We start from the raw sequence: 23,432 nt of genomic DNA on the forward strand, positions 1-23,432 counted from the left end.
GTTTGATTGCTGTTGCATTCCTGTTGAGTTGCTTGCCAACGAAACGCGGTTGTGTAGGCTAGGCCTAGTTTTTACCTTTTATTTACGTGTTTGTTTATTTCTCATTTGCTAAAATGTGAGGGTTTGTATTTAAAAACAGACTATTATAAAATTATTCTTAGCCTAGATACTAGTAACTAGTCCTGCACAGGCTAGTCTAGCTCTTTAGCCTAGGCTAGACTAGTCGCTAGCCTAGCGATCTCAGAACGGCGCAACAACTCAGCTTTAGTGCTGTCCATCTGACAGAGAATTGCCCTAGCAATAGCATACATCTTAGGCCTAACCTAGGCCTAGCAGTAGAGTAGACTTTGACATAAAATTTCTGTACTACTCAATATTATAAGATATATAAGTATAATAATTTCTTCTTTCTGTATTTTTCTGATGATTTATTTTGGCTGTGGTAGGGCCTACAGCCCAGCCAGACTGTAGTAAAGTAGGCTAGGCCTAGGCCTAGTACTTACTACTACTACTACTAGTAGACCTAGGCCTAATTTACACTAAACTAAGGCCTGCACAGGGAGTATCTTTTTGTGAAAAAAATAGAAATAGAAATCCTCCGTCTGCAAATTTCGGAAAATAATAAGGGCCGCTTTCTCCGCAGATTTTGCTGAAAATTAGGCTTTGACCTAATCTTAATAATATAACCGGGCCATTGTATTATGTAGTTGTTATGATTCAGCGCACCTATTTTTGATGTATCATCCGAGCTATAAACAATTTTACAGTATGGGCCGTGGTACATAATTGTTTTGATCATTTTGCACAAATCCATTGACTGCTGATTGTTGGAGCTGGCTTAATGCTATCTTCATGTACTCTGTCATGTCAGAAGAATATTATCCATTTTATTTTATACAAATCTGAGGTGTTGATTGATGGAGCTCGCTTGGCCCTAAGCTTAAACATTAGTCGCTGTTTCTTCCTTAAATTCTACATGTCGAACTAACCTTTGCTTACCACGTATAACACTAAATTGGCTAGAGATACAGTAGTGGATCGAACGTTTCACTTCAGATAAATAATAAAAATAACCAAGTACGATATCCAAGTGTAGATTCACACTCACAGTTAGTGGATATTGTTCACAAAATATGCAAATTTCAATTTTGCAGGAGTCGTCCAATGAGCAGCTCAGGTCGCCGTCCTACCACAGGAATGAGGCCTCCATCAGGAATGAAACAACCACCACCAGGAACGGCAATGAGAATGCCAACTGGAGCAATGGTAAGCTGTGTGGAGTCAGACTACGAAATAAAATTCAAATATAACAAAATTGGGCTGCTAAAATTTTCACAAAGATTTCAAGATGTTATTTAAGTTCAGAAGCACTCACGTAGCTGGATTAAAGGGCTGTGGGGCAGGCCTGGGGCTGTAATTGCAAGTGGGACTAAATACTCTGTGGCTAAAACATAAAACCAGATTTTCTGTGATTTTTCCCGGGGTCTGTGTGGGTATATTTTCCCCATTGGGGCCTGAGGCTGGCACCCCAAACACCCCTATGTTAATCTGGCCCTGAGCACTCACAAGCTTCAACTGGAATAATCTAAATACAAAACTGTGTCTGTAACCATGTTTAAAATAATGAATTCTAAAATGCCAACTTATTTTTAAAAAAAAAATTTCAAGAGCGCAATAAAACATATATGACCAGGTCTAATGATTTACTTGATGTACCCAAACCAAGTACTGAATAGTATAAGAAAAGAAGTTTTTCCTATCAGGGAGCCATTGTCTTGAATAACCTAAACCTCAATATGAGAATGGCACCAAATGTTCATACTTTTAAAAAACTATGCACAAATAATTGAAAGTTTCTTAAGATAATATATATTTTGTTGCTTTTTTACTTCTTTATTTCTGTTTTGTTTTTAATTATTTAAGTCTTTTCTTTTGTCTTGTAATTGATTTTGTAATTTAATTTTTTGTTAATATATACTTTTAAACAGCCTTGTCAAAAACAATTACTTTTCTGTTTTCAAATGAAGTCATTAATATTATTATTTGACACTTGCATGTTAGCTTCATTTGCCTGCTAATATCCACAACAATTTAATACATTAACAATACAAAGTATAAAAACACAATTTTTTTTCAATTAGATGAGAAAGCCATCTTTAAATACAGAAGATATGAAACTAAAATATGCATTTTGTTTGTAATATTCTGTAGAGTAGTCTAAATATGAATGATCTGAAGAGATGTTGCTCGGCAGTGCTGTTAATTACTATTTTTTTTTAATGAATTGATTAACCCTTGGTTACCCACAGGTGCTGATTGTACTTTATCAAAATTTTATGTTTTTATACAGTAGATTACCAGAAAATTGAATGAAATGAAAAACTACTGTTATAATAAAATGTAAAAAATTGTTATTTATTGACAGGTACCTGGAACTGGTAGACCAGGAACAAGAGGAGGTGGGGTACCAATGACAGGAGGGGGTGGAGGTAGGTTCGATTAATTAGTAACAGCTTGATTGTGGGTCTATTAGTTATAATAATAATTGTCATTTGATACAGCTTACTTTGCTAATGCCTCTTTGTGCTCTACGATATTAAACAATAACAAAAATTAAGAGAAAAATAATGTTTGAAAATATTAATGTATAATTTGTGAATGGTGGTAATTGTGTTAATATTGATATCTCTTGCATATTTATTTATTTATCTATATTATATGTTTATTTATTTATATTATATATATTTATTTATGTTTATTTATTTATTTAAATGTTTACATGTTTATTGTAATTGACATGAAATCTACAAACTATGATGTTATTAATAACAATGAAGTCAAGTATCAATATCCTTGCTGCTATGATGTTAATTATTTCTTTTAATATTAATTTTGTTTTCTTAATTAAGTGCTGGATTCAAAGATAAATGTTGTTGATCGACCAACAACCCAACAGGGTTTGGGAGGAATGAGAACAGCAAAGAAAGGTAAAGTCAATATTTGAAATAAAAATAAATAATTTATTTTTATAATTTGATTAAAATATTTTACAATACTGTGTCCTGGAGTTACTCCTTGTAAAAATTCCAGAACATTACACACATCCAAAAACAAGTAAATTCTCCAAGCCTCATGAAAGGTATTATTATTATTTATGTTCAGGGGTCCAAGATTATCAGCTCTCCACTGTCTAAGCCTCATAAGGAAACTTAGTTATGTAGAGCATGTCGCTTCCCAATGATGGAGTCTTATAAAGATACTTGGGTATAGAATATTAAGGGTGCCAAATGATCAGCTTTCTACTTTGAAAGCCACATAGAGAGCTTGATTATAGAGCATCAGTGTTCCCAAATGAGACTTGGTTTTCTAGCATCATATTATCAGATGCAGAATATATATATTTCATAGACAGTATATAGATTTATAACTTAAGTCCACGGCATGTGGTCATGGACAGGTCGTACTATCTTGTAGCTAAACCATTATTTTTTATATAGGCCCTCAGCGTGTGGTCATGGACAGGTCGTACTATCTTGGGTTACTTCGGACCAAGATGAGTGAGCTGTCTACAGAGAATGCCAGACTTCAAAAAGAGATTGACATAGTTAATGAAGAGAATGATAGCTTTCTATCCTATGAGAAAAGGTAACTAAATATGAGACTTAATAGCTTATTCAAAGTAACATTGGTTAAAGAAGGAAAACTTGAAGCTGTTGTTAGCCCATTGAGCAAACTAGTTATTGTACTTGGTTTTGTTAGCTCAGTTGGTAGAGCGTTGGAACGGAGTTCATTGGTTTAAATCCTGTATCAATCTTGCTTTGAGTTCTGCACATTTGTCATGCTTTTTTGATATTGTTTACAGAGCGGAACTGAAGGCAAATGAGATTCGACAATTACAAGGGCAACTGGGAGATTACAATATGGTTAGTAGGTAGCTTAGTTCAGTCACACTGGTGGTTGCCACTGTGTATGCTTAACCATGGGGATCTGTGGTCCCTGGGAAGAAATGGACCTTTCCACTAAGCCCCGCCCCTTGTATATTGTTGCTAAGGTCCCACCAAAACAACACACATGCCTGACAACCACTGATCTCTACTATAGTAGCTGGATTGCTCATTGGCTGGTTTTAGTGAGGTCACCGACGCCATGTTGGGGGGCCTAAGTGACGTACCAGTTTAGACAAATTTCTTTTGGCATTTGTTTAAATTGTTGTTAAAAATAACGATTCTTGCAAAACATTTTTAATAATAAATTTGAATTTAACTTAATGATTATTTTTCAAATCATCTATCTACCTGATGTGACTTTTTATGCGGTTTAAGAAAGCACAAGCAAAGTTATTTGCGTTGTTGGGGAGCGACGTCACTATAACAACGCGACATAGCTTGCGCTTTTAAACTGCATAAACAGTTGCGTTTAGTGGTTAAATGGTTTTTAAAAAATTCTTTTACATTCAATTTAAATTTATTATTGAAAATTATTGCAAGAATTGTTATTTTTAACTATAATTTAAACAAATGCCAAAAGAAACTTTTCTAAACTGGTACGTCACGAAGGCCCTCCAACATGGCGTCGGAGGCCTCATTTTTTTCTGTACCAGGATTGGCCGATGAGCAATCCAGCTATTATAGTAGAGATCAGTGGTGACAACACACGTATTCCTGATTGGTCAGTTTGATTGACATTCTGTAAAAGGTCTTTTCTAATTGGTGCTCTCCTTGAGTTTGAACTGGAGGGCTGAAATACAAGTTTGAGTATGCACCGTCTTTTGGATTGGATGAGACATTTAAGGTGTTGGTCCTGTGTCCCATGTGCACGTTAAAATAAGCAGTATACTCTTCAAAAAAAGTAGGGGATTGTCTCCCAGTGTATTTCCTAATTACCACCAGAAGGACCCCAATGGAAATAAGTCTTCTGATATCTCAAACTGAAAACTTCCAGTCCACTTCAAACAATGATGACTGATTTACTTCTTCTTTCGTTTCAAATTAGCTGCTTGATAAGGTAAACACAGACACAGAGATGGATGATGTTTTAGAAGACTACAATGAGGTTAGGAATCAGTATTTCATTAAATAGTTATCAATTAATATTTCATTAAATTATGTATACAATTATTCCATTAATTGATTATTCAAGTAATTGATTTTTCAACACACCTTTGAAAATTTATTGCTCAAGACCTTGTTTCTTTGAAAAAATTTTAAATTATAAAATGATATTTATTAATATAAATCAACATGATATTTATAATATTATTGGAATTTATATATAAAAACAAAATGTGTTGTTTTTCTGCAGCTGAAAGAAATGAATGATGATGAGGCAAAGCATGTAGACCAAATATTCTCAGAAAGACAAGAGTAAGTATTAGGCTTATGAATTTATATTTTGTTTTTAATAATAATGATAATATAATAGTTTGAAGACTTATAAAGCACCCAAAATATATCTGAATGAAATACATCAAATCACAAAGATTTCACGATACACTAAGGTTTTGATAACATTTGCTTTTTTTTTTTTTCCAGTAAAGAACAACAGATTCTTCAGCTTGAGCAAGAGATACAGCAGTGTCGAAGGATGGCAGACACACTTATTGAAGATATGGTAAGAAACCTCTCCCCTCCATTAGTGCAATCCATCCAGAATAATTTGTAACCCTCCTGGTCTCCCAAGTCTCCTTACAAGACTTGGACTGTTGATGTTACGCATCTTAACCACCAACTCAGAACTTCACACGATTTATGCCCGTAACCAGGCAAGTGGGTTTTTATATGGTTCAACCGAACCTTCTTTCAAGCGAACCTCAGTGATAAATCCAACCACTCCTACCCCTTGCATCAAATATCAATATCATGATAAATTTTGCCATTTACATGCTAGAATGCATGAGCTTCAGGGGCACCTCCCCACCTCCTCCCCCAACTCCTGGTTCTCATAGGTAACCTTTTAAAAAATCTCTGGTTACTGGCCTGCACTTGTAGTAGAAATCAATCAAGTCAAATAATTGAAATAGACAATAAGTAAGATGTGGGACCTTTCATCTAATTAATTGATATATCAGTTTGAAGTCTAGTCAAATGACCAGATTTTTAATGACCCTTACTCTCTGTGTTTATGCGTAATAGATACATTTTTTTATATTTTTACTCAAAGGACCCTGCAATGAAGCAGAAGTATTTGCACTTGAAGAAGAACAGTGAGACACTGCTGCAGGACCTGGAAAGCAAACAACAGGAGCTGGACATGATCTCAATGAAGAAGGAGAATCTAGAAGATGTATGATTTATTATTGATAATATTAGTATGTGTTTGTGTGTCAAATCAAAGTTTTATCATTCTTTAGCCCATTAGCACATTTAACATGACTATTTTTTCAGGAGTCATCGTGGAATGATGCAAACTATGTGCCTCTCTACGACTTCTACAGTAGTCACAGACCATGCCCATACACTATTCAGTGCAGTGATGCTGCGAGTTATGGATTATTCTCCTACCTTTAAATTATTTATTAATAATTTACATTTATAATTCTGATGTAGGAATTGTCCCAGTCTCAAGTAAAGCAAGAAGCAGTGCGTCTTTACGAACAACTTCATGAGTTAGAAGCGAAGAAGACACAGTTGATACAAGAAGAACAATCGAAGGGATCCCCGGCAGAGGAGCGTGAACGACTTCTGAAACAGGTGAAGGAAGATAATCAAGAAATAGCAAGAATTGAAAAACAGTGAGTTCACACAATTCAGTAAATAGGGAGCTTGCGATTTGTGCGACGACGCGACGCTAGAACGGAATCACTCATGCGTGACCGTCCTACCTGGTGTCCTATGTTCTCTGCATACGTAGCTTTGGCCAAATTGCTTTCAAGAATCTACTTGACGAGGTGACCTTAACATTCTCGCATGCGCAGATGACTTTTACTGACGTCATTACGTTCTATGTCCTACCTTCGACGCGCAATCGAATGCGCCCTATTAATATTTGTAGAAGTTATGTGTCTGTGTTATGCAGTAATCTACAGTAAAGTAGGTAAAGGTGGTCTTGTATTCATAATAAACTTAGGGGAATGAGCTGCCCGAAGGCCAATGTACTAAGCCGCAGAATTTTGTGGTAGGGTTGCCAGTTCCTTTCCACACACCTTTTTTAACCTCTCCAGAATATTCCAACCAGAGACAAACATAAGGTAAAGTGCCTTGTTGAAGGACACAAGCGAAATGCACTGCGAAGGTTCGAACACAACTGCTGCGCCAGACTGCTACTGCATGGTACAGCAAATATTCATACTGTATTTGTAATGTCTTAATGACAGTACTGTAGCAGCAAATCATAATTGAAATTGCAATTTTTTTAACTTTTAGGACAAAAGATTTGCGAGGCAAAGTGGAAAGTTTACAAGATGAATTGCAGGAGTTGGACCAAGAACTAGAAGACCATCAAGGTAGTAATACGCATCCATCTTCACTTAATCTTTCCAATTCTAGTTAAAAGACTGGTGGTATGTCCCGTCCCATCTCCACTGAATCTTACAAACTTTAATAATAAGACCATCAATGCCCCCACATTCTCATGGAATCTTACCATTTCTTTCTATGTTAGTTTGGTCATAGGACCCAAATTCAACATTATTATTTCTTGTTAATTGTTAGATTAATTTAACTGTAATTTAAATACTTTTGTACTGTGTAGTTTTACATTTATAGTTGTATTGTAATTTTATCTGTATGTATATTTTTGTGTATTCCTTGCTCTGAAAAGCAAATCTCACGTACTTGGCTTGTATATGACAATTAATGAAATCTTGAATCTTGATTCAATTTCCTAATACTTAACAGGCATATAATGTAATGTGGGTGGATTTATATAGCACTTTATACCGAAGTCTCAAAGCGCTCGAGGTGTGGACTAGCTCACATAGTAACTTTCTTCTCCCTTAAGGGTCTCTTCGTGTCTAAACTACCCTGTAAATCGGTACCAGCTATCTTTCGTCTGTCCACAATGCATATTGTATATGGTAATAATGTACTTAGTTACTATTTTCTGTTGTATTGACTGTATCTTTCAACCTTAACAGGTGAAAAGAACAGCAAGTACAAGGAATTAAGGAAAAGAGAAGGAACCATGGGTGGTAAGTATTTTTTTTTGCAATTATTTGTATTCCTGCTATTATTTTATTTTTATTTTAAAAGTGAAAGATAAAGTATTTAGTTGCTTGGATAGCATAGCTGCTTTGAAGGTGCCAAGCTTGAGTATTTTTTTAGAACTTTTATATCTTACAATCTGGTAATATTCATAAGATACAGTATATTTCTTATATATTATGATGTTATAGTTACTTTATGATTTTTGTAAATTAATATATATTTTGTATTTTTTCTTTAGAATTCTTTGAGAGTTTTGAAGAAACAAAAAAGCTTGAGATAGTAAGTGTTTACATTTATTTTATGTTCATCTTGAAATATCCTCTTACTCACGATCATTATCTTTGCTGTCGTCAACTTCATGGTTGTGATCATTGTAATTATAATCATCACCTTTATCATAATTATTTGCATCATTATCAACATTATCATAAATTATATTATTACTAACTTCATCAGTCTGTATATTATACAATTCATATATCTTATGTTACTTTGTTGAAATTTTTCTTTGCTTTTATTAGGAAAGAACTGAGGTGTTACAGAGAAGCGTTGTTGCATTACTTGGACACATTAGCAGGGTAAGTTTAAAGATTCCTCAAAATTATAGATCAATCAATCAGTCATTTACATTCTTGATTGATTGATTTATTGCAATATGATTCAAATCAATCAATGTATCAATCACCAATAAATATATGATATTAATCTGTCAATAAATCAATTGAGCAATCGATCAATCATGAATTATTACACAGTAGTCATCAGTGGTGTTTCGTTTTATGATAAATAAGTTATGTCAAATTACCAGACATAAAAAAAAGATTCTTGCTAAACTGGTAAACTATTAAGCACCATCACCCTAGTTCAATGCATTAATTTTAAATCTTATACTTTTCAGAATGTCGGTCGACAGAAGCACATGCCAACTCCTAAGGAATTGGCTCGCATGCAAGATGATTTGAACTTCAAACAAAATGAGATGCAGAAGTCAGAAGCTACTGCATCATCACTGGCAGGTGGTAAGAGAATGGACCTTTCCACTAAGCCCTGCCCCTTGGATAATGTTGCTAGGGTCCCATTCTGATTGGTCAGTTGTAAAGTTTGATTGACACTCTAGTAAGGTCAATTAGTGACCTTACATCATTCCTGCACTTGACAGTGATATAGTACTTTTACAGTGTTCCTTTCTCATATTTGTTTGTGCTTGTTCCTTGCTGGTTCTAGTGTGGAATCGAGGGTGGGGGGAGCCAGCCCAGGACCCCCTAAAGTTTTCAGAATGATAAAAAAAAATGGAGGAAAAAGGGAGAGTGCCATTTTTGGTCATTTAGTGGTGCCACAACCATTTTTTTTTTACCTCAGCTCCGACCATGGTTTAAACCCACCGCTCTCTCTCTTTTTCATGGAGAACTGTTCTAGGAACAAGGCTTGATGCTCTTATAGGGTGATTTTTCTCCTTGATGAAGGCTCTCTTATTGATAGCAACGAAAATGTACTGGTACATGTAGTGTTATGTACATAAATGTGAATAATAAGTAATTTGCATGATTATGATTAAGCAGAAACCTAGCAATTTTAAGCTAATAGATTGATTCGTAATTACTGAAATTTTTTTCTAAAAAACCTTTTCCCTTTCTGCCAATTTAACTGTGTATGAAATTAAATACACACCATATAAGAAGTTTGATCTGACAACATTGAGGAGCCTATTAGCAAAGTTATGCTAGGGGTTCTAATCCAAGAAGAAATTCCTGAAGTTCAGGGAAAGTATACCTATTGCACTCTATATGTGTTTTCTTTCAGAGAGTTCACGGTTGCAAGAGGATCTGGAGAAGGTAGAGCAGCTGGAAATGAAGATTAAGGAAGAGATGGAGCAGTTGACTGATTCTATTGAACAGATGGAAATGGAACTGAAGACATACATTGATGTTGACACTGTCAAGAGAAATGCTGAAGAAAGGAAGAAGGTACTTTACATATGTCATACTAGATATGATGATGATGATTATGGTGATGATGGTTGTGGCGTAACATGTTAGTGGTGTAACATGTTAGTGGTGGCGGTTGTGATGGTGATGATTGTTGTGTTAGTGATGATGGTATTTATGGTGGTGGTGATGTTAATAATAATGGTGGTGATGAAGATGGTGGTGTTAGTGATTATGGTGATGATTATATTAGGGGTGGTGTGATCAAGATAGATGGCAGTGGTTCTAGTGATAGTGGTGGTGGTTTTGGTAATGGTGGTGATGAGGGTGGTGATTGAGGTGGTTGGTGGTTATGTTAGTGGTGTGGGATAATGTTGTAAAGTTAAACTTGATCATTTTACTTTTATTTCCACAGAAACTTGGTCAAGAAAAAGTCATTCTTGCTAAGAGAAAAGATATTTTCAAAAAGGGTAAGAACATATAAATGGTAATTAATATTCTATTTACTAATGTCTATTATTTTTAATTAGAAATACAGATTATTATTTTTAATATGAACAGTCAATGAAAGAATTATCATTTCTCTAATTTCAATAACACAACATTTTAACTCTGGAACCCCCAATTAATTTATTGAAGTTAATCTGTACATTATTTAAATCCTTAATCCTTATTTAATCTGATTCTATTCCTTGTAGATATGCAGGATCTATCCAGTCAGTATGAGGCATTGAAAGCCCAATTGAGTGAGAATGAAACATATGCACAACTTGGCAACATGGAACGCAAATGGCAACATCATGAACAGAACAACTTTGTCATGAAAGAGTGTATCCTTCTATTTTGCATATTAATTAATTGTATTGTTTTGTATTCATTTAAGGTAGATTACTTGTGAAGCAGAAATCTACCGTTATCCTACTGGCCATGAAGACTTTCAACAATAACCTATTTTTACCTATTGTCCGGCAGGTTATCAGCTACCAAATTCTTCACAGGCATCTGTCCTCGTTTTGGTTTTCATTCAAGCATGAGTCTTCTTACCCTTAAGATTATCTATTATACTTTCCTTTCTTCTTGGTCTTTTTTCTTCAATTTGTCCTTCTACTTCTTTCACTACTTTCACTAAAATCTCACTTATGAACATAATATCACATTCACGAAATAAATACACAGATGAATATGATTGGTAAGTAATTAATAACTAATTCAGTAATTAAATCATTGGAAATCATACACTTAGACATTAATTGGTAATTGCTGAATTGTCATATTTTCATAATATAATCCTTTATTGTTGATCAGAATATAAAACAAATAGTTTCATTAGCATTTGAGAATGTTTCCCTAACAAGTTGTCTTTAGTCATAGCTAACAAGGGCATGGAGAGTGACTACCAGCCTATTGTACGTGATGTACAGCAACAGCTGAACGAGTACAACAAGATATTACAGGATGATCTCATTAAAGTGGCCAAGAGATAATGATGACGAGAGAACCCGAGAGGATGATGATTGTTAAGGGGAGGTAACTAAGAATGATGATGGTGTCGAGAGGGGCCTAAAGCTAAGGATAATTGGAGGAAGGGGCCTAGAGTTGAGGATGACACCAGAGTATCACCAGTTTGGTATTCCACAAGTTGAATAAGTAGAATTGTTCAGTCACAGCTTTCCACTTCTGCAGGACTGTAATTAACTGTGTTGAATAAAGGAAAACATGTTTTATGTTTAAAGCTTTGTTTATTTTTCACTGTAATGAAGTGTTTTGTGTTTAGATAGTAACATGGAGGTAATTTACCTCCATGGTAATAGTACAAACAAGATAATGGACCTATCGGAGTGTCAATCAAGCTTAATAACTGACCAATCAGAACACACCAGGAATATGTTCGTGTTCTATAAACACAGGTGTTTGTCCCACAAACGCATAATTATGTTTGCGTATATTTTAGCTTAACAAAAGTATTCAAGGTGCAAGGCTCAATGAAAATCTACATTAGAGCTTCTCTTAGGATTTGGGAGTTGTTACCTGCAAGCAATACTGTACCCCATAGAGCTGTATATACTTTATTTTATTATTTTATACTTTATAAATAGGGATTTGTCAATTGTGTGATGATGGTAAGATCTAAAATGTAATGACATCATGTGTTATATGCACATGTAACAATGTTATGTTCTCATTATTGTCTGAATTTTAGGATAGAAATCGAAAAGTTACTAAAGATAACCTAACTTGTGGAAAACCGGATTATTACTTTGCAATACAGTGTATTAATATTGTTCAGTTTTTATATTTACTTGAAAATGACTGAGATTATAGATACCAATTAATACAATTGTGTAAACAATATTGACGATTTCATGTTAGAATATAATTTGGTGTAAATTAATGAAGAATTACTGGATTAATGGAGAATTATAATACTTAATCCCTATTGGATTAATGAAACTTAACCTTGAATTTGTGTAAAATCGTTTATTTATGTGAATATTAATTACTTGAGTGTAAATACAGAAGTAATGTACAGTATATTAGTTATTGATGTGGCAATTAAAAGTTAACGACTTTACCTATAACAGTCTTCTGTTTTTATTAAAAACAACATGATCAAATGAGTAGGCCTACCATTAAAGTTCCATTAACTGCTCTGAAATAAGCACCGCGGCATTTGTTAGAGATTTAATCTATTTTTAATAAACTTTACAGTACTAATCGAGAGAAAATACTTCACATGCTTTGATGTTTTTTATAATTGGATGGTTTAGTTAATAAATTACTGATTACATAATACTAAAATTGCAATTAGATAGGACTACTGTATATCCATATTCAATGCATGGTACACGCATTGCAGTAATTTGAGTAATAGCGCCGCTCTGGAATGAGCACCAATCTCGAATAAGTGCCTCTAAAGTCGACTTACAACAAAGTAACGTTTATTCATTTTTAAAAGCTTTTAAATTATAAATAATTTTAGTAGGCAATTAATGGAAGTCATCAAGGTTAAAAATGAAGGGTTCCCACAGAAACTATAAAGATTATAAAGTGGAACCAAAATTCAATTATAGAAATAAGATTCAGATTGCGTCTACTCTAATAATGTTTTATTTTCTTCTTTTAATTTGAGACAAATTATTAATTTTCAATTGTTAAATATATAGCCATACATTATAAGACAAAATATAAAACATGAAAAAATGAAAAGAGTTCAATACCTGGCCGAATGAACACAGATAGCTGATGGGCGGACAGGGGCCACAAACAGTTACCTGTCTAGGAAAACAAACAAAACGACTTGAAAGCGTTTGGTGACGTGCTAATCGATTATTCAACATACCGTTTCTTAGCCCTTACGTCAGGGCCTATTTACTGTATATGGATGCAATTTCTTAAATCTTAGTAAGTTTTCGTTCAGTAATAATTTTCTCATTATTTTACCCTTCGAAAAACATCGTCATATAGGTCTACCAGCAGAGGATCAGTCTGAGCAACCGATTCTGTCTGTTTACAAACCTGTAAGTGGAGATTATTTTTCCGCTTTTGGTTTTGAATGAATGAAATTAAATAAATAAGCCAATCTGCCACTGGGGGAAGAGGGCCTTTTGTTTAGAAAATCGATTCTTGAATTCACACAATAGAGGGCTCACTTCATAAATAAAGATAAAAGTTGCATGTTCTCGGTTGTTTCAGAAACAATGTCAGAAAGTACTCAAACAACGGCTGAAGGAGATCAGGTATTTATGAATTGAAAAATGCATTTATGTAAAATTATAACCTTTATTTTTATGCATGGTTTTCTTGTTATGAGGCCCATGTTTACCTTGGAGTTAGCCCTCCTCTCTAGGCTAGGCCTAGGCTTCGTTCATCCATCCTTACTTACTACGCACGGTAGATAGATTCTCGCTGATCAGAGAAGAGAGATGTTATCTGCCCGGCTATATGGCCTTACGACGAGCTGTGGTCCTCTGTAGCCTGGGCCTACCGGTAGGTTAAATACCAGGAAATGTAGTCCCGGCATCCATCTGGAGGACCCTACTGTGCTTCAATGTAGGCCTTCGTTTTCATAGTTGCTGTATTTAGGTATCATTTGAAAGCGTATTAAAAATTATAGAATTAAATTGATACCAAGATCATTGTCATTCGTCAAATATCGGCAAAGTTACAGAATTTAAGAGATTATTAATTATGCCTAATAATTTTGGTCCTTCAAATCCTATGTAAACAATGGAGAAGTATGTGACCTTGTTCTTAAAAAACGTACAAAAAATGCTCTAACTTTTTTGTTTCTTTACATTTCTCAATAAAATAAAAAGCATTTAGAAGCACACAAAATGGACAAAAGAAACATTATAAAACTCATTAAAATTTAATCATTTAATAATTAAATAACAATTTTATTAATTAATCAATTACAAATAATTAATTATAATATGCCATAATGTCTTTAAACGTTTTTACACATGCCTGACACCCAACCCCCTCTCCTACCCTCCATTTAAAATATTTTTTTTTCTCTTTCTTATGGTCATCCCACTTTTATTTCATCGAAATATGATTATACATATATTACATATTAAGTATTGATATAATTAAAATTAAATTGGTTTTAGAACAATATAAACTTGGATAAAACATAACATAAGATCGATCACAACGTCCAATAGTCACGTACCTACTGTATTTACCACATTATCAAGGCTCAAGTCGGGTAGTTAATATAATCAGATGGTTGAAAAACATGGCTGTCTGTAACTCAATTACTTTTTACAATTGCAATACTGTATGTTTAATCTTAAGGGTGAAAATGATGAAATTGATGTTGTTTCCATGGACACCAGTCCAGGAGCCCGTGGAACAGTAGGAAGACGAACAAATGAGGAGGAAGCTAAAGATGAAAATGAGAAAACAGATCTGATGGTAAATGAGGAACATGAGATTCCAGATGTAAATATTTGTTATTGTGGAGATAACAGTAAAGAGAGTATCCAGTTGCAGTGTGAAGAATGCAAAAAAAACTTTCATTTTGGTTAGTGGAAGATAAGCAAATTAATGTTTGTTTATACACATATTTAATAAACATGATATATCCAGCACAAAGGATCTCTTATCACGTCGATTCCGAATAAGGCTTGGGGAGTGAAGTTGTAAATCCTGACATTTTTTACTAGAGTTGAACCCATAACTTTAGAATTGGAAGGTGGGCACCTTAACCATTGAGTCACACCTACACTAAAACAAATTTGAGTAATTGTTATTAATTTCACTGATTAGCACAGTCTGTATAATTTGATCCCTACTGTATTAAAGTAACCATGATGAATGTATTTTTATATTTATTTTTTTAAACATATGTGTAATTTTTAGAGTGCCTCAAGACAGGACCTCCAACATCGTTGGAAGGTGACAGCTTTTTTAAACTGACGTGTTCTAATTGTGCATCAGATGGACAAGAAGATGTAGAGCGTCTAAGACTTACATGGTAAGATTCCGTCTGCTTTGAAGAATTGTGTGTCTATAAGTTATATTTATAAGCAAAGTTAGGACAGTGCCAGTGCCAGATAAGCTGCATTATTTATTGCCATTATATAGATAATAAATAATTGGTTTAGTGGGCATCTTCCTTTTGTTAATTAACTGTAGTCTATGTTTTTACCGTTAGAAGTTCATCAGGATCTTACATTGTAATATATATATAGTTATTGCTTATAAGCGTTTGGCACAGTGGAAGCTGTTTGTTTTTCCAACCTCAAGGATGGGGTTTCGATCGCTCACCGTGCAGTTGGCTTGTGTCCTTTGAGCAAATTATCACCATTGCTATTCTCTATCAAAAAATGCTGTATAAAGGTTGCCTTCTCCTGCACTGATTACAGTAGCAACACTTAAGCATGGGCCAAATGACCTTGGAATAAATGACCTGAGAATAAATAAACAAATAAATATATATAATAAATAGAATATGATTTATTGTTGATATTTTATTGTTGTGTGTTTCCTAGGCAACAGGTGGTGATCTTAACCCTGTTTAATTTGAGTCTGCAAAGGAGCGGTAGGCGAGGGTTCTTCAGATGGAAAGAGGATATTTGTGATTTTATTGCTAAAAATTGGAGTCTGATTTTTGGTAGTAGGTAAGATGTAGAAAGTATGTTTTATAATTATGACTGCATAAAAAAATGTACATAGCTAATGTTATTAATTATGCAACAAAATGCTTTGGGATGTGAATAACTTTGTTGGGTTCAATCAATGGATAAGTTATATTCTGCTTTTTACATTTTCCCAAGCTTGATCAATTATGAATATGATTTTATATTTTAGACCCAAAAGCCAAACATGGCATGGGACAGTTGCAGGTGTCCTGTCCGTAGGGAATAAACAATGGTTCCGCTCAGGCGCTGGGGAGTTTGGAGAATCTGGCTGGTGGGCACTGGTTGAAAATAAGCCTCCGGTCATTAAACCAGATACTTCTAGTAAGAACATTGATATTTATTTAACTAATTTGCGTATTTTATTCAAATAACTAAGTTTAGTAACATGTTGCATAAATTAGAACCACCATCTTTAGAAGCTATTAAAGAGTGATTGCATTGCCTGTTCTGGGCTGGAAAAAGTGTGTGACCACGAGACTGGCGCTCGGAGGAATTGACCTTTAATCCTGAGGCATTTAAAAAAACAATTTTTTTTTTTTTTGCACGTCACAATTTAATGCATAAATAAAATATTTATGCTTGCTCCAAAGCACTAAATGTACTACTGTTAAACTATATTAGTGTAAAGATAGCATTTGGTGCTGGAGGCATTTGATCAAGATAATCTTCATAGTCGGAGGCACAAAACCTTTTTTTCCGGGCCTGCACCTGTTATTTAAATGTGTTGCTCATTATGGTTTCTTAATTGATCGTATTCCTTCTCAGCATTGTCTAATGCCAAACCATTACCTGTCAGAAGACCTCGCATGATCTTTGACCCGACCATCAAAGTAGAAGGCTTGCGAAATCGTAAGAGGGGGTCATCTTTTGAATCTGCAATTGAGTTGAAGGAGAAAAGATCCAGAACTCAGGTAGGCCTCTAAATCATGCACTAGTCTCATGCTATCTTATAACAAATATTTTCGTTAATTAGAGGGGTTATCATCCATCATCAAACCTGATGTGATTGATACCTGGCAGGGGAATCTATCCAAGGGATGTTTTATTTCCTCATCCCAAGTCATTTGAACTCAATGTTTTGCTTATTCCTCAGGAAGCAAAAGACATACGCAAAGCAAAACTAGAAGAAGTACGAACTCGGATGATTGGAGAATACGATCTAGAAGACATCAGTAGAGAGAGCTTCAATGGCAGTGAAAGCTCCCTTGGTGGCCCTCCCACTATGCCAGACTCCCCTCCCATTCTAAGCCTGCTTGGTGGTGATAACAGCTGTGATTCTTCTGTCATGTCTGGCCTGCTTACTGAGAGTGATCTTGCTTTGGATGGTGAGTGTTCTCCCTAGAATCGCATGATATTGGATGATTACTTAAGTCTCCTACTCACCACACAAGCATTTTTTTTATAAAGTCCATGTTCTATGGAATGATTGTATGCCGTGGGATAATCATATGATATGCTGTTATCTCATATGAAATGATCATGTAACATGTGAGAGGATCATTTGGTGTGGGATGGTCAAATTATATGTAATGATCACAATTATGCTTCTACAATCTATTTTTTATGATACAGAAAGTATGCCTTCCGCTCTAATGGAAGGGGATGAAGAAGATGACCTAATGAGTATTCCGTCAAGAGCTGTGTCCAGAGTGACTACACCCATCCCAAGCTTTACCTTAGCACTGCAAACACCAGACCCTCAGCAAGCAAGACGACTTCACAGAGATGATGATGATGAATACGAAGGAACCATTTTCAGCAGGCCGGGTGAAATTCCAGAGAGCATCGCTAAGATATCAAAGAAGTCAAAGCCATTAAGTACAGAGGTGAAAAAGAGGAGGGCACCACAGGCTCCAAAGTAAGATTACTATGGAACACTCTCTTGCAGGGCTGAACTGCCCTTCCACACATTTAAATATAAATAGATACAATCTTTCAATCATCTAGCATGCATCCATCAATAAATCATGTGTCTATATCTGTTCTTTGAAACATCTTTTTGAAAATTCATAAATTTCTATCCATTCCTTTACCAACCTATACATCTATATACTGTAAAACCTTAAATAGAAGCCCTAGGCCCTATTCAAGTTTTTAAGATACATATTATTATAATGATAAAAAAACATTGATTTTATTGAAAAAATCTTTGGGTTACCAGCATTTCTTATATTCTACAAGATCATTCTTCAGGGTAGCACTCCGATAGAGTATCATACTCAGGTTTTGGTTTCTGAATATATTCATTTATCTCTTTGTATACTTTTGTAAATTTAATTAATTTAATAACTGTTTTAATATATTAATTACTACTTTGAAGGTTTCTGCCAATGAGCATCTATGAAGAAAGACAACTTCTAAAATTCTTAGAAAATTGTCCAGAAGCTGTTGAGTTAGATTTGAATGCCAGGAGGCTGCGACGCAAGCTGTTGGTTCGTCAGGTATATAAACACCAATTTACCCAATCATTTCATATATTTATTTTGACCATCAAAATACACATACAATAATGATATTAAAAAAAAAAAAATTGAAATTAGGTCAGGGAGAGCTAAATTAGAAAAATTACCTTTTTTTTAATTTAACGAATAAGGCTAGCTTTGCTATACTGTGCAACTTTATTACAAGTACATGGGTCTTTTCGAATACAGTGCGAATAAATTTAGTATAAAGTTGTTTGTGCACTCCTTCAGCCTTATGGTACCAGAATAGATAACGGCTATATAGATGAACAAAATAGTAGTTCACATTTTAGCCGATTTCTGTTTAGTGTCGTTATTGAAGAATTTAAAATGCTAAGTAAAATTCGTCTTGGTTAAAATGTGTCTGTTTCCTACTTTATATTAGGAAAAACGACAACGAGGTCTCCCTTTACTAGATTTAGATGCAACCCTGCAGTCTTACATGCAATCAATCACAAACACATCAGCTATTGATCCGTCATGCTTTGAGGTTCACAGTCCCAAGCTGACCTCCAAGGCTGGACAGGTCACTCGTTATTCGTCAGACTTCCGGATTCTAGACAGGTTCCAGGTAAACTGATCAACTTTCAACTTTATCATTAGATTCAGAAGACATTTTGTCGTGAGGCATTTATTTTTTACTTGAATAAACAAATTCAATGGAAGCCACATCATTCTCTATTAATGTTCTTTTCCAGTAGATTTATATGATATATGAAACAAATAATATTTAAATTGATCTTCAGATTCCTCAAGTATCAGTCAAGAATTATCAGATGAAGAACCCAACATTCCGCACTCGCCTTGTTGGCTGCCAAGATGAGATATCTTTACAAAGCATATGCAGCCCTTATACTGCAAGGTGAGATACATACCCAAAATGAGAAGCAAAGTCTTCTGCTGCTCTCTATAAAAGTGGTAGCATTACTTGTTAAAGAATTTAACAAATTGTAATTGTCACCAGTGGAGGTGTTTCTCCATACCAAAGTTACTGTCTTGAGAAAAATATCCTAATGGGAAATTCTAAAAGTGTAGACCACTTGGCCTCATAGATCTGTTTGGTAGAGTTTCAAATGATGATTTGAAGGTCTTGGGTTCAAATCCCGATGGGCACGTATTTATTAGTTTCATCTTTAATTAGTACCAGTGGAGATGTTTCTCTATACCAGGGTGATTTGATTTAGAGCACCAATTCCAATCGCTATATAAATCCCACTACACAGCTACATTCATTCTATTAAGTATACTAAAGCGTACATAAAATAATACTACAACGTTGTTGCGCTACTCTAGTAAACCCTGAGATTGTGGCGGTCTTGCACAAGCATGTAGCCATGTTGGATTTAAATTTTACCTCACTTCCATTTCAAAATCTTTAAGGGTGCTGAAACCATTTATTAGAAGAGATTTTGAAAGCAGACCAGTTAAGCTACGTTTGTTAGAGGAAGTGATGTCATACCAGGCAAAAATAGACCCAACTTTTACCCCTGATCCTGTAGGGCCTATTGATTATTGTTACGTACGTCCGCAACACATTCCTTCTGTCAACGCTTTGTGTAGAGAGTTCTTCTGGCCAGGAGTGGACTGTGAGTTTTTAGATGTGAACTTATTAATGAATTATATTTTTATATTAAGTCTTAATATAATTTTTAAATACACTTAAAATATTATTGGTATAGTAATAATAATATTGTTGTAATTAATTACTAATCATATTTTATGGTGATTGATTGCATTGAGACTTTTGTGTGAACATCAATCTTATATTGACTAAAATATCTTATCTCCAAATTCAGCCATTTTATTGTTACATTTGTTTATTGCTTTTACAGTGTCAGAGTGTTTACAATATTCTGATTTTAGCGTGGTGGCGCTGTATAAGAAGGTTGTGATAGGGTTTGGATTCATGGTTCCGGACGTGAAATACAATGAGGCATATATTTCATTTTTATTTGTTCATCCTGAGTGGAGGGGAGCTGGGATTGGCACGTTCATGGTTTACCACCTTATACAGGTAACTGCCACATTTTGTCCTCCTACATTTGTTTCCTTGCAATGGACCTTTCGCTAAACCCTGCCTCTTGGATATTGTTGCTAAGGTCCTATGAAACAATAGGGTAAATGTACGTAAACATGTGTTTGTGGGATAGCATGTGTGTTTGTTGGACACACGCATAGTCCAGGTCCATTTAATTTCATCATTTCAACAGGAGTGTAGATTTGTGGTTAAGCCTTGAAATACCAGAATCCTGGGTTATTTACGCTGAGTATGTAGCACCAGTTAGTGGCAATGCAATTCAACATAAAATATTTTGCAGAGTGTAATTTGTATATAATATTTATATTTTATTTATTATTTTTTTACATTTTTATTTTATGTGTATATAATATTTATATTTTTTAGTACACTGTGCTTGTGCAGATATACTCTGTGCTATGGTAGTGAAATTCCAGTGTAAAATGGAATGTGCATTTTTGTGTAAAATGGCATGCGTTTGGCATGCGAATGGCATTTTTATACATAAAATTGGATGCATCACCCAAGTTCAGTGTGTTGACAGATGACCAATGACTGATAGCACCTTGTCCAATAAGAACAATATTGACCAAGTTCTTGCTCCTATCAGGAGCCTATTTTTTAGTAACTTCTAGATATACTGTATTTTTCTTTTTAAAATTCACTGAATTCTTTGTGATATTTTTTTCTTTTGGAAGACTTGTATGGGTAAGGATGTGACTCTTCATGTATCAGCAACTAACTCTGCAATGCTTTTGTATCAGCGATTTGGATTTAAACCAGAAGAATTCATCATAGATTTTTACGACAAATACTATCCAGAAGAAAGCAAAGAATGCAGACATGCATTCCTTCTAAGACTCAAAAGATGATCAACAGCAAACAGTGGCAGATCTAGAGGGTGGCAAAACGGACACCTGTCCCCTCTCAACAGTGTGAAATCTGTTAAATAAGACATAAAAATGCTTCTCCTCCCAATAGTGCAATCCCATTGTTATGTATTCAAAATACTGGTGAGCATGGTTGCTAAGCTTAAGAGGATACATTTGTGGCACTGCGCACAGCATTATTTCCAAGATATGCTGCTAATTACGCCAAGTAACACCAGCACCATTGTTTAATCATCGTCATCTCAGTGTTTTCACCAACATCAATAATAATGTTGAAAAGTAGACTTTTCAACATGCTGTACAGTGTTTGAAGCTGTAGAATCAGCTAAATTAGATTAGTAGACGTGCATTATCCAAAATAATGCACATCCATTTAAAGATGTATTGTACCCTGAAAATGACAAAAAAAAACATACAAACAACATCAAACAGTAAAGCTTTGTCTACAACACAAGTGGGCAAATTGCGGCCCGCGAAAATGAATTTAAAACCCTATGTGTGTGGCCCGCCAAGCAACATAAGAGAGGTTTCGCACGCATACGTTTAGCTATCCATAACGGTTCATAGCCATTTTGTGTTTTTTGCAATCAACAGCGCAATTCAAGCATAGCCTAGGCCTAGGGCCTTTAGGCCTACTATTAGGCCTATACTCTGTTCTCTCATCATGCTTCTCAAGGTTTTATTAATATATGTAAGCTTTTGGAAATTGAAATTGAAAATTGTAGCTGAAAAATACTTCATTTGTTGCCCAGAAGCATTGGTTATTTTGTGATAGGCCTAGGCCCTATTGTTTATGACCCAAAAGCACCACCAAGGTCAAGCACTGACGTTTTGATACCCAAAAATGAGACGCATCTTATCGTAATTTGCTGCCTTCAAATGTCACAAAAATGGTACGTACGTATTCAAAGATACATTTACGTAAAATGTGAAAAAATAAACAAAGATCCTACTAAAAATCCACAATTTCCCTACGCGTTTTTCACTAACGTGTAGTGAGCGAGATATGCGTGTCGTCCACACGATTAGCGGATAGCAGCCGGCGTATCCGGCATACTAACCATACACGTTTACGTGCGAAACCTCCCTATTGGCTAGAAAACACATTGTTTTTTTTTTATGGCCTGACACCGAACATATGTAAAAAGTAAAACAAACTGAGAATAAATTGGTGTAAAATCAGTTCTTGGAAGCACATTGGAAACAACAAAGTTTGGGTGCGGCCCCTCGGTGTAGACAAAGCCTAACATACAAATGATTAACTTGAGCATAGAAATATTTCAATGACATTTTGGATTCGAATTATAGGAAAGTTCAGCTGTAAACTAATTACATGTTGAAGTAGAAGTTTTTTTTGTTACTTCAAAATGAGCAAGTTAATTAAAAGAAATTTTGCATGGGACAATTCATCTTTAATAACTTGCAAACCATACAGGTTGTGTTTGTTTTGAAAAATAAAACGAGACCAAATTAAGATGCATAGATGTATTTATTGTCATTTTCACATGGATGTACTGTATTTACATCTTACAATGAGTTTTTATCTGACATCACCTGACAAAATATTGTAAACACAAAATTTAATATACACCAATATACTTTTTTTTGTACAAAATAAAACAAAATATTATAAAGTGTTCGTCCATGAATGAATACCAGTGTATTTGGAACCTACTTGAGGTTATAGATCAAGTGCATTTGGATGGTCAACAAAACTATATACAATACTGTAGTTGAAACATACTAAAATTGGATGCATCACCCTCATTAAAAATCTACTATGACCTCAGAATTAATCAAGCATATTAACTCTTCTTTTTCAGAACAAATGAAATAATATTTTTT

The 23,432-nt window shown here is 34.6% G+C and overlaps 2 protein-coding genes across 3 annotated transcripts; both read left to right on the forward strand.

The window, feature by feature from the left end:
• Positions 1-12,645, forward strand: LOC117109839 (intraflagellar transport protein 74 homolog). 2 transcript variants are annotated; one of them, XM_033252270.1, is made up of 20 exons: positions 1-115; positions 1,155-1,266; positions 2,426-2,489; positions 2,910-2,987; positions 3,498-3,645; positions 3,863-3,923; positions 4,993-5,052; positions 5,302-5,363; positions 5,532-5,610; positions 6,160-6,282; positions 6,546-6,730; positions 7,362-7,441; positions 8,075-8,128; positions 8,383-8,423; positions 8,666-8,722; positions 9,043-9,163; positions 9,945-10,108; positions 10,485-10,539; positions 10,768-10,899; positions 11,435-12,645. In XM_033252270.1, coding segments are annotated over exons 1-20 (1,797 nt in total). In that variant the 5' UTR covers positions 1-113; the 3' UTR covers positions 11,554-12,645. The 2 variants fall into 2 exon arrangements, with proteins under 2 accessions (XP_033108161.1, XP_033108162.1); XM_033252271.1 differs by having other exon boundaries at positions 37-121; positions 11,435-11,553.
• A 1,004-nt stretch (positions 12,646-13,649) lies between these two features.
• LOC117109838 (cysteine-rich protein 2-binding protein-like) lies at positions 13,650-23,061 on the forward strand. Its single transcript, XM_033252269.1, has 14 exons — positions 13,650-13,806; positions 14,870-15,098; positions 15,437-15,551; positions 16,069-16,197; positions 16,388-16,539; positions 16,984-17,129; positions 17,312-17,543; positions 17,791-18,076; positions 18,539-18,659; positions 19,066-19,251; positions 19,427-19,542; positions 20,061-20,266; positions 20,513-20,694; positions 21,396-23,061. The coding sequence occupies exons 1-14, from the start codon at positions 13,744-13,746 to the stop codon at positions 21,567-21,569; spliced, it is 2,337 nt and encodes a 778-aa protein (XP_033108160.1). The 5' UTR covers positions 13,650-13,743; the 3' UTR covers positions 21,570-23,061.
• The last annotated feature ends 371 nt before the right edge of the window (positions 23,062-23,432 follow it).

The sequence above is a fragment of the Anneissia japonica genome, unplaced genomic scaffold (assembly GCF_011630105.1).
Source record: "Anneissia japonica isolate Jap-2015-1 unplaced genomic scaffold, ASM1163010v1 scaffold585_len4108843_cov191, whole genome shotgun sequence".
Classification (NCBI taxonomy): Eukaryota; Metazoa; Echinodermata; class Crinoidea; order Comatulida; family Comatulidae; genus Anneissia; species Anneissia japonica.